Source organism: Lepus europaeus, chromosome 3 (genome assembly GCF_033115175.1).
Source record: "Lepus europaeus isolate LE1 chromosome 3, mLepTim1.pri, whole genome shotgun sequence".
In the NCBI taxonomy this organism is placed as follows: Eukaryota; Metazoa; Chordata; class Mammalia; order Lagomorpha; family Leporidae; genus Lepus; species Lepus europaeus.
Window position 1 is genome coordinate 161,675,454 of NC_084829.1, and position 18,666 is coordinate 161,694,119.

The 18,666-nt window shown below is 56.8% G+C and overlaps 1 protein-coding gene across 2 annotated transcripts in view; it reads right to left on the bottom strand.

Annotated features, from left to right (window-relative positions):
- Positions 1-501: 501 nt before the first annotated feature.
- PRKN (parkin RBR E3 ubiquitin protein ligase) overlaps positions 502-18,666 on the bottom strand; it is a 1,356,574-nt gene continuing 1,338,409 nt past the window's right edge. For both annotated transcript variants that reach the window (XM_062187015.1, XM_062187014.1), the window contains exons 11-12: positions 8,036-8,153; positions 502-641 (exon numbers count right to left, since the gene is read on the bottom strand). In XM_062187015.1, coding sequence (XP_062042999.1) covers positions 529-641; positions 8,036-8,153 — 231 coding nt within the window. In that variant the 3' untranslated portion in view covers positions 502-528. The remainder of the gene's footprint in view (positions 642-8,035; positions 8,154-18,666) is intronic.

The window sequence follows — 18,666 nt, forward strand, 5'->3', positions numbered from 1 at the left end:
GGGCAAGCAGCGCCCGGATCGACTTTCCTTCATGGGGATCACTGACACCCAAATGCAGGAAATGTAATTTCTGTCACCCACAGCCTTTCTGTCTGAGATGACCCTCTCGCCATAGCCGCCTCCCCCTCTGCACTCTCTCTCGAATCTGGGCTCCAGAGCCGTGTGATCCTGAGGCCTGACGATACCTCGTCCGCAGGACGTGGTCACCGGGACCCAGGAGCTGCTGTAATGCTGCTATAGAAAGAACATAAGTGTGGGTGGGTATGTGTGTGTGTGCGTCGATGTGTGTGTGCACATGGGTGTGTGTGCATCTACATGTGAGTGCACATGGGTGTGTGAGGGTGTGCACGTGTGTGCATACATGGGTGTGTGTGCACATGGGGTGTGAGGGTGTGCACGTGTGTGTGCGTACATGGGTGTGTGCATGTGTGTGCATCTATGTGTGTGCGCATGGGTGTGTGAGGGTGTGTAAAAGGCAGGCACTGTGGACGAAGGCAGGACGCCGTGCTTCTCCAGTCACCATCCCGGCTACACGTCGAACCAGTGGTCGCCCATGCAGGTGCGGTTCCACTCGCAGCCGCAGTGCCAGCACCACTCGAGCCGGCACTGGGGCTGCGGACACTTCATGTGCATGCATCCTCCTGTGGGGACAAAGGACACGGCCCGCTGGGTTCACAGCCGGTGCGCGGGGGGGTGCTCACTCCCACGCCAACACGCCAGCTGCGAAATCTCTCTCTGAGTGGGCAATCGCAGGTGAGGCAGTGGCAGAGGGCACCTGAGCCACGGGTGACACATGAGAAGGTGCCGGACGCAGCTCTGGAGTAGGGACGTGGGTTAGGGGACGACGGAATGGAAGCACAGCAGGTAGACGCTGCCTAGACGTTACCCTCCCTGTATACACCTGTGCTACCCCACGCACCCCTCAGACTAGACGTTACCCTCCCTGTGTACACCTGTGCTGCCCCATGCACCCCTCAGCCTAGACGTTACCCTCCCTGTGTACACCTGTGCTGCCCCACGCACCCCTCAGACTAGACATTACCCTCCCTGTGTACACCTGTGCTATCCCACGCACCCCTCAGACTAGACATTACCCTCCCTGTGTACACCTATGCTACCCCACACCCCCCTTAGACTAGATGTTACCCTCCCTGTATACACCTGTTCTAGCCCACGCACCCCTCAGTCTAGACGTTACCCTCCCTGTGTACACCTGTGCTGCCCCACACACCCCTCAGACTAGATGTTACCCTCCCTGTATACACCTGTGCTACCCCACACACCCCTCAGACTAGACGTTACCCTCCCTGTATACACCTGTGCTGCCCCACACACCCCTCAGACTAGACGTTACCCTCCCTGTATACACCTGTGCTACCCCACACCCCCCTTAGACTAGACGTTACCCTCCCTGTATACACCTGTGCTGCCCCACACACCCCTCAGCCTAGACGTTACCCTCCCTGTATACACCTGTGCTACCCCACGCACCCCTCAGTCTAGACGTTACCCTCCCTGTGTACACCTGCGCTACCCCACGCACCCCTCAGTCTAGAAGTTACCCTCCCTGTGTACACCTGTGCTGCCCCATGCACCCCTCAGGCCAGACGTTACCCTCCCTGTGTACACCTGTGGTACCCCACACAACCCTCAGACTAGACATTACAATCCCTGTATACACCTGTGCTGCCCCATGCACCCCTCAGACCAGACGTTACCCTCCCTGTGTACACCTGTGGTACCCCACACAACCCTCAGACTAGACATTACAATCCCTGTATACACCTGTGCTACCCCACACCCCCCTTAGACTAGACATTACCCTCCCTGTATACACCTGTGCTACCCCACGCACCCCTAAGACCAGACGTTACCCTCCCTGTATACACCTGTGCTGCCCCATGCACCCCTCAGTCTAGACGTTACCCTCCCTGTATACACCTGTGCTGCCCCACACACCCATCCTAAACATGAGGGGGAGGGCCTCACTCTCTCAAGACGGTTCTCCAGGGGGATGCGCCTTGAGACAGCGGAGCCTGAGTTTAACCAAGATCTGAGTGATTCCAGTGTTCTCGCAGCCCCAGAACAGGGCCTCCCCAGCTTGATAGAAAGTCCCCTCTGTGAGGACCTTATTTCAAAGCCATATATATTTTTCATTTGGAAAAAATAAAGCTACTACACACATACACACACACATAATTCATTTGAAGGGGAGAGAGAAATAGAGAGAGAGATCGATCAAATCCACGGGTTACTCCGCCAGAGCCTGAAACAGCCAGGGCTGGATCAGGTCAAAGCCAGAACTCTGGAACTCCTTCTGGGTCTCCCATGTGGGTCGCAGTGACCCAACTACTTGAGCCATTGCTGCCTCCCAGGGTGCATTAGCAGGAAGCTGGAAGTGAGAGTGCGGATAGGACTTGAACCCAGGAGCTCCAATGTGGGACATGGAGGTCCCAAGTGGCATCCTGACCACTGAGACAAACATCCACCCCTGTTTCGGGATGCACTTGGTGTGTGTTCTACTTGCTCCCCTCCCCTCCTTGTTAGCGGTTTTCTGGGATGTAGATCCAAGACTGATGTTAAGAGGATGCTATGTGTATGAAGTTATAGGTACAGAACTGTTTCTGGGTTCTCTAAGTATTTCAGGTGGAAGAAGTTTCTTTGAATTCCACATAACACTGAATGTGCTCTGTTGTTCAGTGTTACCCATTGTCTCCTCATTCCTTTTTTTCTTGCCGAATTATCCAACTAATTGCTTCAGCACTATCTCATTTTTACAATTATAAACTAGCATGAGAACGGCCACTAATTTGAAATATTTATGACTATGTAGCTATAGGTGTTTGCATTAGGATAACTTAGGCAGGTTTAAAAGCCCCTATTTTAAGACCAGGTGTCTGCTAATAACAATAGTTAGAATTAAAAAGGAGAACGATCCAACATGGGAAGCAGGCCACACAGAAGACACACAGAATGACAAACACCCTCAACAGCACTCTGGCCTCAGAATCAGCCCTTAAGGCACTCAAATCTGGCTAAAAACCCCCTGAGAGCATTTTAGGCATGGAAAGCCAAGACACTCTGGCAAAAAATGACCTATATGAAGGTTGTCTGTGAGTGAGATCCCACTGGGAAGAAGAGGCCATCAAAGAAGGAGGTACCTTTCTCTGAAGGGAGGAGAGAACTTCCGCTTTGCTTATGGCTTTGCCATAAGTTTGTGGACACTAAGGGCTTCCATAGCCTTGGCAGCCCATGACAAGAGCCTCGGGTGATTACTGACATCATAAATAAGAGTGTCATTGTTAAATCAACAACAGGAGTCACTGTGCACTTGCTCCCCATGTAGGACCTCTGTCCTTAATGTGGTGTACTATAAGAATTAATGGTAAAACTAGTCTTCAAACAGTACTTTATATTTTGTATGTATGTGTGGGTGCAAACTGTTGAAATCTTTACTTAGTATAGAGTTGATCTGTATATAAAGATAATTAAAAATGAATCTTAATGAAGAATGGGATGGGAGAGGGAGTAGGAGGTGGGATTGGACTGGGGGTGGGAGGGCAGGTACGGGGGGAAGAACTGCTATATTCCTAAAGCTGTACCCATGAAATTTATACTTATTAAATAAAATCTTTATAAAAAAATAAAAGCCCCTATTTTCTGCTTCTTTTTGGTTTGTTTTAAAGATCACAAAGTGTTACAGATGTGTGGAAAATACAGGAGAAGACTCAAGGCCCTTCTGTCTTAATACGTTTCATTTAGGAGTGTGCCGTTTCAACACACACTGAATGGCTGCCCAGTTATTATGTAAGCGACATGAGGAAAGACGGTGCTACTGCCACATCGCTGAAGTCCCTCTAAGATGTCTCAGAACGATGCCTGGAGCATGGCAGAGGCAGCACCAATGGCACTGGGGGCGAAGGAGCAGACCCAGGTTTCGGCTGCAGAGCGCCGGGTCCTGGGTGCCGCTGCTTCCTGGGGGGGCACCCTGGAGGAAGCGGCTTTCCCAGGAGGAGTTCCCCTGCTGTTCGGGACACGTGGGGTCTGAGAGTCCTGCTGCACACTCTCCCGCAACACTGAGGAGGCTGTCAGGAGCTGAGTCAGGGAGGGGGGTGAAGTGAGGTAGCTCCATTTCTCACAAACTTTTTGAAGTCGTCTTGTGTGTGTATATGCATGTGTGTGCATTGCACGTGTGCTTGTATTTATATACACGAGTTTGTGTGCATATGTGTACATGTGTGTGCACACATGTGCATGTGTGTGTACATACATGTGTGCGTGTGTGTGTTTCAGAACCGACATCACGTGTCGCTCTGTTTTGGAACTCCAACGTCTCCCTCAGGAAGGGGCGGAGGACCTCCGCCGGGCTCCTGCGACTTCTTCACTGGCAGCCGCGGAGTGCGGCTCTGGGCCAGGCCTTGTGGTGAGCGTGGGAGGTGGGCTCGCCCGTGCCCCTCACATGGATCCCGTAAACAAGTACCATTATCAAGCCCCTGCACAAGCGAGTGCCACACAGCAGGTGCAGGGTGCAGGTGCAGGTGCCGGCCGGCTGTGGGAATGCAGTCTGCGCTGCTCCGAGCCCCACCGATCAGCAGGGCTCCACTTCAGCGTGAACCTGTCTTTCTCATATGGAGCCACACGGCACGTAGACGACTTGGGGTTTTCCCTAGTCTGGACTGTGTTGAAATTAGCCTGTTTTTTCCTAAAATGTGTGTGCGAGTGTGCACCTTGTGCCTGGCAGATGGTTGCTTTAGGACAGATTTCGCGAAGCAGCCTTACTGGGTCAAAGGGCAGAAATAGCTCAAAGTCTTCCGACACTCACTGCCGCCGTGACTCCAGGAAGGCTGTGCTAACCCGTGCTGTCCTACCCGACTCTGAGGGTTTTCGTTAAGACAAACCAAACAAGTCCAAGACCACTGAGCGGAAATGTAGCTTGCCGATTGCTCTGAGCCCCTGTATCTCTTGAAAATGAATGACAGTTGTAACTGAGGCACACCCTCTTGTGGGAGGAGCCTCTGCCCCTTCTCCTCCCCCCCCCCCACCCCATGCCCTGGCAGCTCGTTCCTCCTCATCCCCTCCTTGAGTCCCCTGCTGCCCTCTGCTCCTGCGGGAGCACGCCTGCCACTGGCTTCCTTAGAACGCTCCAGCGTGCGGGAGGTGACCGTGACTCATGGGGTAAATTCTCTCTCTCCCCAGGAGACTGTTGATACAGAGCTGGGGACCCCACCAAGCCTGGCATCCAGCACAGCACCCCCCTCTTGTCAGCACCCCCCGGGGGCGTGGCTAATACCATAAGGAGACCACGGGAAGAGCTAGATGTGGCTGCTGTCTGGGATCCTCCACCTCCCCATACACGCCTGCTTCACATTTAGAAACGGCTCCATGAGCGCTGGCTGCGAAGGCTCTGAACTCCTGGGGAGCACCCAGGATGGACGGACGCAGGTGCACCTACGGTCGCTGCAAGGTAACAGGGTCACTGTGAAGGGGGTATGGTAAGTACAGGCTAGGGCTTAGGTTTGTTCAGCGTTGCAGAGCTGGGAAGGTCACAGGGTAACAGCGGAAGGCGACAGGGCTGCCCAGGGCAGCCACAGAGCCAGAGACGAGGTCACCGGGGAGGAAGGAAGAGACCACAGCCGTTCCCCGGCTAACCACGTAAGCTTCACCACGTCCGGTATCTCCACCCTAGCTTCTGTATTTATTCCCTTCCCAACCGCACAGATATCCATTGTCTGCCTGACAGCCATGAACTTGCTCATTAAGTATTTCTGTGCGACCAGGAACAGCAGCAACCCTGGGTCACATTTCTGGTGGCCATGGTGGCGCTTGAGTGGTGTAAGGCAAGTGGCACAGGCAGCCCGGGTTACGGAGCACAGAGCTGGCATTGAGATGGACCACAGGCACGAGGTGGTGAGAGACGTGGGGACACGCAACAGAGGTGGGGGCTTGGAACCCACATTCTATTTCAGTCCCCAAACTGCACACTGGGAAAAGCCTCTGGGACCACCCAGGAGACACAGTGAGAAGGCAGAGCCCAGGGGCCCCATTCCTGGTGGCCTCCCCATAGTGACAGCAACAAAGGCAGCAATGCCTGAGAGGGAGAAGAGGAACTTGCAGGAGAAGGGGGCGGCTCACAGCCCCATGGTGTGCCGTGCAGACGGCGTCAGGACCTCGCCACAGGGAGAGCATGGTGTGTGCACCCCCGGGAGCCCTCGGGGTGCTGCCACCCTCTGGGGCTTCAGCATCTGGAGGGAGTAGGAGCAGAAAGCTCCATGTCCTGAAGGGATGCTGGCCAGAGCATGGCCGTGCTGGCAGCCGCAGAGTCCTCACTGGACCAAGTTGTAGATTCTGGACCCTGGACAGAGGTCCAGGAATCTGCTAGCTTAAACAAACACGTGTGGCGACTGTCACACGTGCTCGAGTGGCCACAGCTGCAATCCAGGGCAGGCACGTGGCGAGCGGGGAGGTCAGTACCAAGCAACTCTGATCTCCCTCCTGTGCAGAGTGCCCCCTCCAACCCCCCAGCGCACGGGCAGCAGTGGGAGGGCTCTGATGTCTAATGACCCTCGCACCTCCCTGCAGCCATGGTGGCCCCAGCATTGATGAGGACGGTGCCTATGAGTGCAGGGCCAGGAAGGGAGGTGGGGCCCTTGTGGGAGATGCTGCCGTGGGGTCAGGGCACCGCCTGATTCTGGATGTGGGGTCTCTGGGCTTGTTCACTGCGTAAAGCAGAACCTCTGTGTGGCTCTGAGCTGAGCCCAGTCAATTTCAGTTCATTCAGGGATGTCTGCAAGCAGTCAGTGCACGTTCTCACTGTGGGAGAGCATTTGGTAGGATGCGAGAGACCAAGTCCTGGGGCCAGCGGGTGACAACGGTTATCCTTGGGACTCCTGCATCCCATATCAGATTCTGGTTCAAGTCCTGGCTCCTCTGCTTCCAAGCCAGCTTCCTGCTAACGCACACCCTGTGAGGCAACAGGTGATGGCTCAAGTACCCGATTCCTGCCCCCTATGTGGGAGACCCAGACGGAGTTCTGGGCTTCTGGCTTTGGCTTGCTCCAGCCATGGCTGTTGCAGGCATTTGGGGAGTGAACCAGCAGATGGAAGACATCTGTCTCTCTGTCTTTCAAATGATGATGATGATGATGATAATAATAATAATAATAATAATAAAAACCCAATTCAAAAAAGAAAGAAAGAAAAAGTCCTTTTTGTAAACAATTCATATAAAGGATTTTTTGCATGCGGGAACCAAGCATGACAAACACTCAGAGTCTAAGGCACCAAACCCTCGCACACGCCAGGGATGGGGAAACTCAGGGCCAAAATAGCCTGTTCTGGCAAAGGGAGAGTAACAGGTGCGCCATGCAAAACAGGGGGAATTTTGTGGCCGCATGAATCTGGGAAGAGCTTGGTTAAACCAAACCAAAGCAGGTTTCTTGGCCAGGAAATTCTAAAGCGCTTCGCCTACTCAGGTGCGCTGTGCGGTGACGGTGACGGGGCCCCGCCTCCGCAGCATCCACAAGGGTTGGACGCTCTGGGAGTCAGAGGGAAGGGGAACAAGCTCACAGGAAGTGCACCTGCAGAGTGATGGGTCAGGCGGCCTCCCGGGCCCCTCGGGGACCCCTGGACACTGGCACACCACCGAGGGCACAGGGCTGACCCGGGACTGGGAGCTTCCCCTAGCTGAAGTCACCGGCAGCCTAGCAGAGGCCAGGTGTCTATCAGTGATGAATGCGAAGGGGGAGGCGCGTGACTCGAGTGCTCTCTCTGCCAGGCAGTCGGCCAGGCACGGCAGCACGCCCGGTGTCACGTGTCCCGACGACCCCCAATGAGGCCACCTCAGCTCTGATCTCCGTCCCACAGGCGAGGAGCTGAGGGTAAAAAGCTCTGTGGGGAGGACTGAGCATCCAGCCTGGCCAAACAGCTTCAAAGTCCCTGTGACGGACGCCCGCGTGACAGCTCCTTCGGGGCCCCCTGCTGGTTGCAGGCCTGTAGCTCGCCCTCCCCGGGAAGATCCCGCACATCCCCAGACTCACCGTTTTTCTCCACCGGCACGTGGCACCGCGGACAGGGCTTGGTGGTTTTCTGGATGGTGTCCTTGGAGGCCTCTTCCCAGCGAGCGAGCTCCGCGGCTCTCTCGTCCACCCTGTAGGCCTGGAGGGAACACAGACGGAGGGGCTTGAACCCACAGCCGTGCCACTGGGGCCGGGGCAGGGGTTCCCTGATGCACAGGGAGATGAGGGAACTCGGGTGTGCTGAGTGATCGGTGGACACATGTGGCTCAGGCCTTCCAGCTAAGAGAAGACGGCTCAGTCCTAGAGTGCGAGGTCCCCATCTTGGGGTTCTGTTAGAAGTGACAGCCATCAGGAGTTAGGGGGAGAAAGGCTTCCTCGGGTGTGCGGTGGGCACGCCAGGGTCCATGTCACGCATCACAGTGCACGGCGCGTGTCCAGGGCTACGGGAATTCACTTTCTTACAGACCCAGAGCAGGGTAGAGTGAGCTCCTGGACCTCACCGAGGCCTTCCTGCCGCCGGGGACTGGATCACCCCTGACCATCTACTGTGGTGGCACTGTGGCCTCCCTGCCAAATGTCCCGGTGTTGGGAATTTAATCCCCACATCTGTGTGTGAATCCGGAGGTGCGATCCTTGGGCAGGGACTAGGATGGAGTGGGGTCATGAGGGTGGGGTCCTCATGTGATGTCTGAGGCCTGAGCTGGCAGCTCGCTCTGCCCCACCCCCTGACCCCTCTGCTGTGTTCCCTCACCTCGTGCTGCGCGGATGCCAGCACCCTGCTCTTGGACACCCTCGCCTCCAGGACTGTGACCATAAACCTCTAATCTCACAAGTTACCTGGAATCAGGCATGTCGCTAAAGCAGAAGAGACCACAACACCACCAAAAGGAGAAGGCTGGGTGGGGCAGGGAGCAGTAGCAGTGTCCATCCTGCACCTGCTCAGCTATGTGGACACTGAGAATCCCCTCCCCCCGACTTTGAGCACGAGACACCCCGGGCACACCTGGTGTGTGTGTGGACTTGGCCTGAGCACCTTGTGATCCAGGGAGAGATCTCAAACATGTTCATCCCAGTAAGGAACTTCCCTCTTTGTGGACTCGGGAGTACATCATACTGTTTTTCTATGGATCAAAGCTATTGTGCACATGCACACAATTGCGCTACCTTGCCGTTGTGATTCTCAAGCATTGCCTGAGCTGCTGTGTGACTTGAAATAAAGAGCAAGCAGTTGGGAGACCGGAAGAGTGAGAACCCAAACCAGAGACGCTGACGCGTCGGTTTCCAGCCCCCAGGGCTGTGTTTTCAGAACCAACGCAAGATGTAATCAGAAACTCAGCTGACGGATCACAGGGAATTAGATACAGGCAGAGAGAAGATTGGTGAACTGGAAGCTGGAGCGGATGGAGTCCCCGATTTGCAGGTGAGAGAGAAGAGCAGTGAAGAACACTAAAGGAGATGAGGAGGTGGCGGCAGAGTTCAGGACTCCCACCCTTCCCTAAAGGGAGCTCCAGACGGTGACAACGGACAGCACCAGCGATCTGAGTTGAGAATGGCAAAGAGGACTGGTGAGGAGCGAGCGTTTGGGGCAGCTGTTAAGGCACAGCTCAGATGCCTACATCTCACCTCGGAGGGCCAGGGTTTGAGTCCTGGCCCTACTTCTGATTTCAGCTGCCTGCTCTGTGGACCTGGGTGGCAGCTGCCCGAGTACTTGGCTCCCTCCTGGGTCCCCTGAGCGAACTGGCAAATATGAGAACTCGGCTCATGTCAGTGTGTGCATGGTCACACAGGAGCAGGTTTGTGGAGTCCGACTGTGCAGGCCTTGCTGCTGGAGACGCCAGCCTGCTGCCCTGCTGGGGGAGCCGGGGGCACGTCTGGCCCTGGAGTCACACGCGCCCTCTTCTACCTGCCCGGGAGTCCGCCGGAAGTCAGAGAAAAGTGGGCTGCTTTTTGAGGAGAGAGAAAATGGTTTCTCTTCCTTTGCCATCATCTTTTTGTTTCTTCCTAGTCCAGCAGTGCAGGTCCCTGGTTCTTTCTCACCCCCCAGTGCCGGGCACGAGGCTTCCAGAAGCTGTGCTCTGAGATTGTCCCCTTGGGCTGAGTTTCTCCACCTCATCAGGGTAAGCAATGTCCCTGTGCAGCTGAGACGGCTCTAACCAGGCAACAAGTTCCGGAACTGTCCCCAGGGCCACTGCCCTCAGCCAGAAACTCCAGGCAATTCTCTGACTCACCAGCAGGGGGCGGGCTGCTCACAGGTGAGGAGTCATGGTGCACGAGCAAAAACACTGCCCACCAGGTTTATCCTGCTCCCTGCCCCACACCCCCAGGAAGGAGCCACCTGTGCCACGGGACAAGGCCCCTTCACACGGATTTTATGTCTGAACACGGCACTTCCCCATAAGCCGCACACACACACGCACACACATGCACACGCACACACAAGGATGCTTCAACACAGTCACGGAACATGTGTGTTACCAGCTAATTCTATTTTCCACAAACTTTCAGAAGTCCTCATGGAGATTTACAGAGAGGGAGAGAGGGAGGGTGAGGGAACAGGGACAGAGAGAGACAGAGAGCCACGCCGTGTCAGCACGGCCCAGCCCCCAGGATAGTGGATCTGGGGCTCGGGCAGGGTCAGTGCTCCGTGCGCCGCGGTGCGGAGTTCCAGGGCACAGAGAGACAGGTCTGTGCCGTGAGAGTGGCTACACAGAGCGGCGGAGTTACTGTACCTGACTGCAACCCTAGCTTCGTTTTTAAACAATTAATCCATCTATTTGAGAGGCCGAGGGAGACAGACAGACAGACAGACAGAAAGTTCCCATCGCTGGTGCACTCCCCCCAGTGCCCACAATGGCCGGGTTAGGAGCCGGGACCTCAGTCCAGGTCCTCCACGTGGGTAGCAGGAAGGTGACTACCTGAGCCATCACCTGCTGTGTCCCAGCGTGCGCACTGGCAGGAGCCTGGAGCTGGGAGCAGGGCCAGGGCTGGAACTCAGGCACTGCTTGCAGGGGAGGCGGCATCCCAATCACTATCTTACCTGCGGGGCAGCGCTAACCTAGGTCCCCACCTGCAGCACAAGTGGCACAGACACATGGCCCACACGCAGCGCGTAGCCAGCACGGGAAGCAGGCTGCAGGTTTAGCATGGGCCTGGGGTGCTCTGAACACGAGCCGTGTTCCTGTGGTCACCATCATCTCTGGGTTGCAGGGCTGCATCCATGGAAAAGGCTACGGATGCCTGGGTGGCCTGCAGGTCCTCACCGAGGTCTGAAAAGGCCAATCGGGGCCCAAGAGCCCCGGCTCACACACTTACTGCCTGGAGAGACTCGGGCGGGCTGCAAACGGGCTGTGCTTCCTGCTTCCGAGGCATCTGTGTGTGTAGACAGCAGTTGGACGCGTCTATTCGAATCGTAAAAGCCAATTACATCCATACGATTGTCATTCGCCACAGAAAGCATAACCGGCTTCAGAGGGGAATGTTCTCAAGTGAATGACAGCTTTAAAATCTCACCCTTCTCATCACAACTGAATGCCCAGGTAACACGCGAATGGCCACACAATTATGGGACTGCCTGTGAGCAGCCCGCCCCCTGCTGGTGAGTCGGAGAATTGCCTGACAGTTTGCAGCCCTTGAACCCATGATCAATGGTGGACTGCTTGGCAAAGGGGGTCACCGAAACTTGCTTGGTTGCTTTCACAACATTCTTTCTAAAAACAACGCTTATTTCCATTTACTTGGAAGGCAGAGCAGAGCGAGCGAGAGAAAGAGAGAGATGTTCCGTCATCTGGTTCACTCCCCAAACACCTACAACAGCCCAGGCTGGGCCAGGCCACATCTGGGAACCCCATCTGGATCCCCCGACGTGGGTGGCAGAGACCTGGCTCTCAGGGTGTGCATTAGCGGGAAGCTGGGTGGGACAGGGTCCCCGGCACTCCGATAATGGGATTCTGGAGTCTCGAGCATCAGCTGAACCCGCTGTGCCACAGCGCCCACCCCACATCCTTTTATCACTGTATATTTTTGGAGAATGTATGTGAACAAATTTTTAAATAAACCTTCGGGCTGCTGGGGTTTGATGGGGTCCCTGGAGGGGGCTGAGCGCCATCTGGTGGCGACAGGTGCTCTGTGCCTCCCTCTACCTGCTCTGAGTGGAGGCCCAGGTGGACTCCAAAGCCGTCTGCTCAGAGGTCTTGCTCTAGACGGTGATTCAGGGGGGCTGTTGATTGTTGGTGATGCCCATTTCTGCCGTTGGCCTCCACAGCTTGTCCCGGGTGAGACGCAGGGGGACACCCGCTCTGCCTCGGGGCTGGGGGCAGCTGGCTGCTGGCTGCTGATGGGAATTTAGGGTAAGCCCGGACAGCAACAAGGAGCCGTGCGAATGCGCTACCCCTCTGTGCGTGCATGCGTGTGATAACAGCTTTCTTGGCCAGGTCACCGAATAGGACAGATGAGCCATCCCCATGAGGGGTCACCCAGCCCTGCTCTGGAGGTGACAAGATGACCACCCCCTCTTCAAGCCTGTCAGTGGGTACGGACATATGGCAGCTCTCGTGCTTTTATGAGCATGTTCCTTGTTGGCTCTTGCCCCTGCCGTGGCCAACGGACTGTGTGGCCCCTGGGGGCAGGGTGGGGACGTGATTCAGATGGGGCTGTCGGCAATGGCCTTCACTCTCCCCTGATCATTTCAATCTTGTGCTCCTCAAGTTTTGGTTTTGATACTGAATGGCCATGCATGTGTATGGGGACAGTGTGGAGCTTTGATCCAGGTGTGCGCTGCCTAAGGATCTAACCACGGTGTTTGCCAGTTTGCCGCGTAGAAAGCACAGTGTCCCCTAAGGGCTGAGCACAGTCTGGGGGCCGCAGGTGCTCTGTGTCTCCCTTAGCTGCTCCGAGCGGAAGCGCCCGGGATTCAGGGCAGTGGAGATCAAAGACAACTTGGCTGTGTGTGGTGTGGCATGTGCGTGTGTGGTGTGTATGGCACCCGTGTGTATAGGGCACATATGGTGTGTCTTACATCTGTGTGTGTGTGTTGTATAAAAGCTTGCGTGTGTGGTTACACAGTTCTGTAAAACGACTTCCCGCCCTCCCCCGCTGCGCTAACGGTGTGTTTACGGAGGCTGCAGTCTGGCGTAGGAGAATTTGCAGACTTGCAAATTCAGGGGAGGGGTCTAGGTGGAGACCTCTACAGTGAGTGGGATGCTGAGCCCCTGCCGAGCCCCATCGAGGCCCTCCCCAGAGACCCAGTGGACACCAGGGCTGTGCCCTTGAACTTCCAGAACCAAGAGCCAAAACGAACCCTTTCCTTTATAAAGCATGCCAGCTTACCTGCTGGAAGGGACCAAGGCAGGCAGCCTGTGAGCGCGCAGGTACACGCCTGGGTGTGCGCTCGCGTGTCTATCAGTCTCTGCAGACATCTCTAGCTGTCTTGGCCTTAGAAAGACCCCACGCCCCAAGGTTTTACCTACACCGTTTTGCACTGTGCTTCCCGTAATTCTCATTGCAGAACTGATAGCTCAGCAGGTGCTGCAGGTGGGGTGGGGGAGGGGCTGTAAGGTTAGAGCACGGGGTCTGGGAGGGAGGAGGCCTCTAGTCCCAGCCCAGGGCGTTTCTGCCCACCCACCCACCCCCCAGCCTCCTGTCCCAGCAATCCTTTCTTTGAGGCAAAGTGCTTTGGAAATGTGTCCCAGGGGGTCTGGGGTCATCCAGGCATTTGCCTACCTCCCTGAGATGGAAGGACTGGGGCCCTTGGGGCACTGTGCTGGCTTCGGCAGGCGGGATCACAGAGCCCCATGGTCATTCCGAACGCCCACCCACGGAGACCGCGAGGCCACAGCTGAGGGTTTCCGAGAAGTAGCATCAAGAACACCATCTCACAGAATCCAAGATGCGATTGGGAAACACCTTCCCAACCAGCCGGGCGTCCAGGTCTCCGGGGACCATCACTCTCGCCTGTCTCCGGTTCTGCGCTGCAGAGAATGGCCGAGAGGGGTCTGTGGCAAGGTGCAGACGCCAACGACAGCACAGAAGACCCTGAGGAGCGGCACAGCTCCTGGGCGAGGCTACAAACAGGGGAGGGGCAGTCCGCCGTCGACAGTCACTCCTGCGTCTTCCAGCCCTGCCCTCTGAGGGCTCCAGGCGTCCATTCCTCCACCCCCAACACCTCTGCAGGGACTTCCATCCTGGCCTTGCCAACGCCTGCACAGCTGCTTCTGTTCCCGGGTTCCCTCGTCCAGGGAAGGGCGCCACCACCTGTCCAAGTAGGAAGCTGGAGCAGGAACAGGAACTCTCGCTTGGCTTCTAATTCACTGCCAGGACCGGAGGCTCCCACCTCACGTCCACCTGCTCCCGTGTGTCCCCTGCTGCTCTCCCAGCGCCAGGCACCTGAGTCAAGCTCACCAGACCGCCCCGACGTGGCACTGAGGTTCGGTCTCCGCAGCTGCTGGGAATATTGGCCGCCTGCGAGTCAGTCTCAGCCGAGACGCGACCGGGAATGGCCCCAGTCAGAGGCTGCCTCCCTCACCGTGCACCAAGCGTGGCAACTCACAGCCGGCAGCCCGGATGGAAGCTGCAAGCCCGGTCAGCGGCCTCCTGCCTCTGGGAGAGGGCTCCAGAGACCCCCTCGGCTCCCACGTGCCCCTCCCCCTCCAGTTGCACCTGCACTGCTGTTCAGCATCTTAATCTGCCCAACCCTATCACCTTCTCCTCCTTAAGTGCTCCTGACAGTACCCCTAGATGCTTCCTGCTTCCCGGGAACCCGCACCAGGATGCAAACTTTGAGCTGGGGATTAGAGCTGGGAGCTCCCCTGCCCACTGCCCCCCCCCCCCCCCCCCGACGCCTTGCACGCAGCAAAGGGCTGTGCCGCAGGATTGGGCTTGCTGTTCACAGCCCTGTCTCCAGGCCGTCCAAACAGGCAGATCCTCTGGTAGGCGAAGTGTCCAGAGTGAGAAAAGCTGTTACACGGAGTTTGTCCCTGGCCAGTGAGAGAGTCCCAGTAATCTTGGTAAAGATCTCCAGGGCTCCGGCAGCTGAGAATTAGGCACTGGTAGGAAAAGCGCTGCTGGCGCGGCATAGAGGTGGCGTAGCAGGGCCTCCCATCTTACGTGGGAGTGGGGCATTCAGGGTGGGCACGGCAGGGCCGTGGGCATGAGGAAGCAGTGGGAGCAGGTGCTCAGATGCCCCAGCGCGGCACGGCTGCCTCTCCCTGGGCTCAGGGCGATGCTGGGGGAGCGTGCGGGAGGACCTAAGCTGGGTTCACAACTGCGTGTGCTCAGCGTGAGTGCAAGCCAAAGAGGGACGGCTGGGACATCATCACCCTCTTCAGGGTTGAAAGAGAGTGGCGAGGAGAAATCCTCTCCGTGGGCGGAGCTCTGGGCAACGCAATAGCTACGCTCTGACGGCTTTGTGCTTTGGGAAATGCAGTAGTAGAAATGTTAGTAGAACGTGGTGCATCCCCTGGAAAATCCCGTGTTGGACCCAGAGCACCAAGGCGATGGTGTTAGGAGGCGAACTCACGGAAGTGTGATTCCAAAAAAGTGTTCTCCCAAAAAGATCCCAGGGAGCTACGTGGCCTGTTCCCTGTGACACCAGCAGAGGGCGCCACCTACAAGTCCTGAAGCAGACCCTCACCAGACTCCGCATCTTGCAGGCGCCCTGTTGGTGGGCGTCTCAGCCTTCAGACGTGCGAGAACCAGTTTCAGCCGTCTACAAGTCGCTCGGTCTCCCGTATTCCGGGAGAGCAGAAGCCGAGAAGCCGTGGCAAGCGTCTCAGCGGGTGAGTAAAAGACATGGAAGCAGGAAACGGGGTGATCAAGGACGAGGAAGATGGGGGGGCTGCACACTGACCTCCAGGAGCGCACCCTGGGCTCACGGGGGGCGCCCACCTCGCGAGGCGCTTGTAGGACAGCCCGCTGGCCTGGCCAGCCCCTGTCGCTGACCGCTGCAGGCCTGGGTCAGTGGCATCCAGGACAGAGCGACTGGGGTAGCAAAGCGAATACTAGAGCCCCTCCCGGGCATTTACTGGTCAAGGCTGTTGTCACTGCTGCTACTGCCCGTGCCCAGGAGGTCACCAACGAAGTTCAAACCGAGTTCCCAACGGGGCCTCACCCTCAGGGAGAACAAGCGGCCGACTGGGTGGAGCCGGTTACACTGCCGTCCTGGGTCCCGGTTTGCTGGTGCTACTGCGTGAACGCAGACAGTGCTGGCCAGGGGTGGGTCACAGGGGCTCTGTGACCATGGGGCGCTCTGGTCCCATCCCACGCGCGTGAGCTGCAACCTGGGAGGACTATTGGGCCCATCACGGAGGAGGCAGGTGTAGCTACCCTGTGAGATGGGGTGCCGCCCCCTAAATCAGCCACCACCCCAGGGCACCACGTCCCCACAGGTGGCATACGGCGGTGCAGGAGCCAGAGTGGTGGGAGTAGGGACAGAGCTGCTTCTCACTGACCAGCGGCCCCCTTGGTAACTTGTACTGTTCACTTGTGCAGCCTGGTCGCACACAGGCGGAGGCCATCGCTTCTACCAGAGGAGAGACACCAACAGTTCTAGCCAACCACGGCCACGGTCAAGCTGTCACCATCCTGGAAGGGCTAAGTGACCACCAGGGGGAGGGGCTTGGGTGGAGATTTAGCTACCATGGCCCCCCGCCCCTGCAGGATTTTAAAGAGGTCCTCCCTCATGGACCAGTGTTGCCATAAGGAACATGGGCAGCCCCCCATCACCCCTGGCATGGCAGTGAGAAGACCCTCACTGGATGCTGCCCCTCCATCTTGGCTTCCTTGGCCGGGTCAGGGGTGGGAAGTGCACAGCCTGCGAGACAGGTAAGGCCTGCGCCATCATTTGGTCTGGCCCTGCAGAAGCACCACGGGCGGGACTGGAATGTCCATCCATCTGCAGCAGGCTCATTTGTAAGCTGATAACTGTGATGGCCCGAGGTTGAAGCTATAAATAGCCATGAGCCCTGGGCAGAGAAGAGGTTCCCCAGCCCTGAACTACAGGTGCCCACGTTTTTGTCCATGAGAAAATACCCCGTCTCAGGTACTCCATTAAGATAGCAGAGTCGGGGTAAGAGAGAGCTGTGTTTGCACCCACAAAGTTAATTCTCCCCATTTCAAAGCAAATGTTTGGGGTAAATACTGGAAGCACGCGGATTTCAAGCTACTGAAAAATCAAGATGTCCAGTGGGAATGCTCGGTCCCTCTGGTCCCCGTCTGCAGGTGCTCGGGCCTGGTGGGAGCCGAGGGGCCCCTGCCGCCGGACAAGCCTTGCCCTCGCCTTTGCCACAGACCTGCTCTAGGGGCTGCGCAGGATTGTGTTTGCCAAATCCTGTGTTGCTGTGTTTTATTGGTTTTCTGTTTTACCAGGAGAGGCAGAAGAAAAGAGGAATATGTTTTTGTATGTTTATCAACATAATAGGCGGGTCCTGCCTACCGCACTCATGTAAGGTCCTGGGCCCTGCCAACCACCGGTGCAGGCTGGGGCTGCTCCCAGAGACCATGGTGACATCATCTGGCATCGTCAACTCCGTGAGCTCAGGCCAGTCACAGCCCCGTGGTGCCTCTCCTGTGCTTGGAGTCCATCACAGGAAGTCAAGATGAGGCTCAAAATAAGGCAGTGCTTTGCAAACAAGGTCATTGCCAGTGTACATTTCTATCTCAGGCCAAATGGAGACTTTTTTTATTTGACAATTAGAGTTAAACAGTGAGAGAGAGAGAGAGAGAGACAGAAAGGTCTTCCCTCCTTTGGTTCACCCCCCAAATGGCCATCACAGCCGCTGCTGTGCCGGTCCAAAGCCAGGAGCCAGGAGCTTCCTCCTGGTCTCCCATGCGGGTGCAGGGCCCAAGCACTTGGGCCATCCTCCACTGCCCTCCCAGGCCACAGCAGAGAGCTGGCCTGGAAGAGGGGCAACTGGGATTAGAACCCGGCACCCATATGGGATGCCAGCACCACAGGTGGAGGATTAACCAAGTGAGCCACGGCGCTGGCCCCAAACGGAGGTTTTATTCATCTAATTTTGGGGCCTGATGGGGGCAGGGATTGTGGTTTACTGAGCGACTCTGGTTTTTGCTTATGATACTAGGAGATGCTTGAGATAAAGGACATTCTCACAGCGTGCTCTCCCAGCTTTGCACAAGGAAGGGGCTGTCACTCCTTCCACAAACACTGAGGGAGCACCTCCTGGATGCCAGGCCCCTGGGCGTACGAAGATGCCGCAGCAGTTTCCGTCCCTGCACTCGCAAGGCCCAGAGCTTGGAAGAAGAGACAAGAGACAGGCAAACGAGAGTCCGGCATGGCCACTGCAGAGCAGAAGTGCTGCAGCTGTCTGTGAGCCTGGAGGAGGCGTGGGGCGGGCAGACGGCTTCATGGAGGAGGTGATGTATGACCTGGGGCCTGAAGTGGCCAGGGCAGCCACTGTTCCCAAAATGTTGTGTCCAGGTACAGCCACTGACGTGGGTTTCCCTGGTGGCTTTAGACGGCGCCATTACACATCCAGAAATCTCAGTGTGGTCTCCCGTTGCACGGGGAAAGTTGCATCTACTGCTCAGGACCACAGGGAGCAGGATTCAACTTACGTGGTTTGCAAGAGCAAGTGTTTAGTTATTAGGGAGCCTCCGAGGAGGAGGGCAAGGAGGCCAGAGCGAGAGCAAGCAGATGG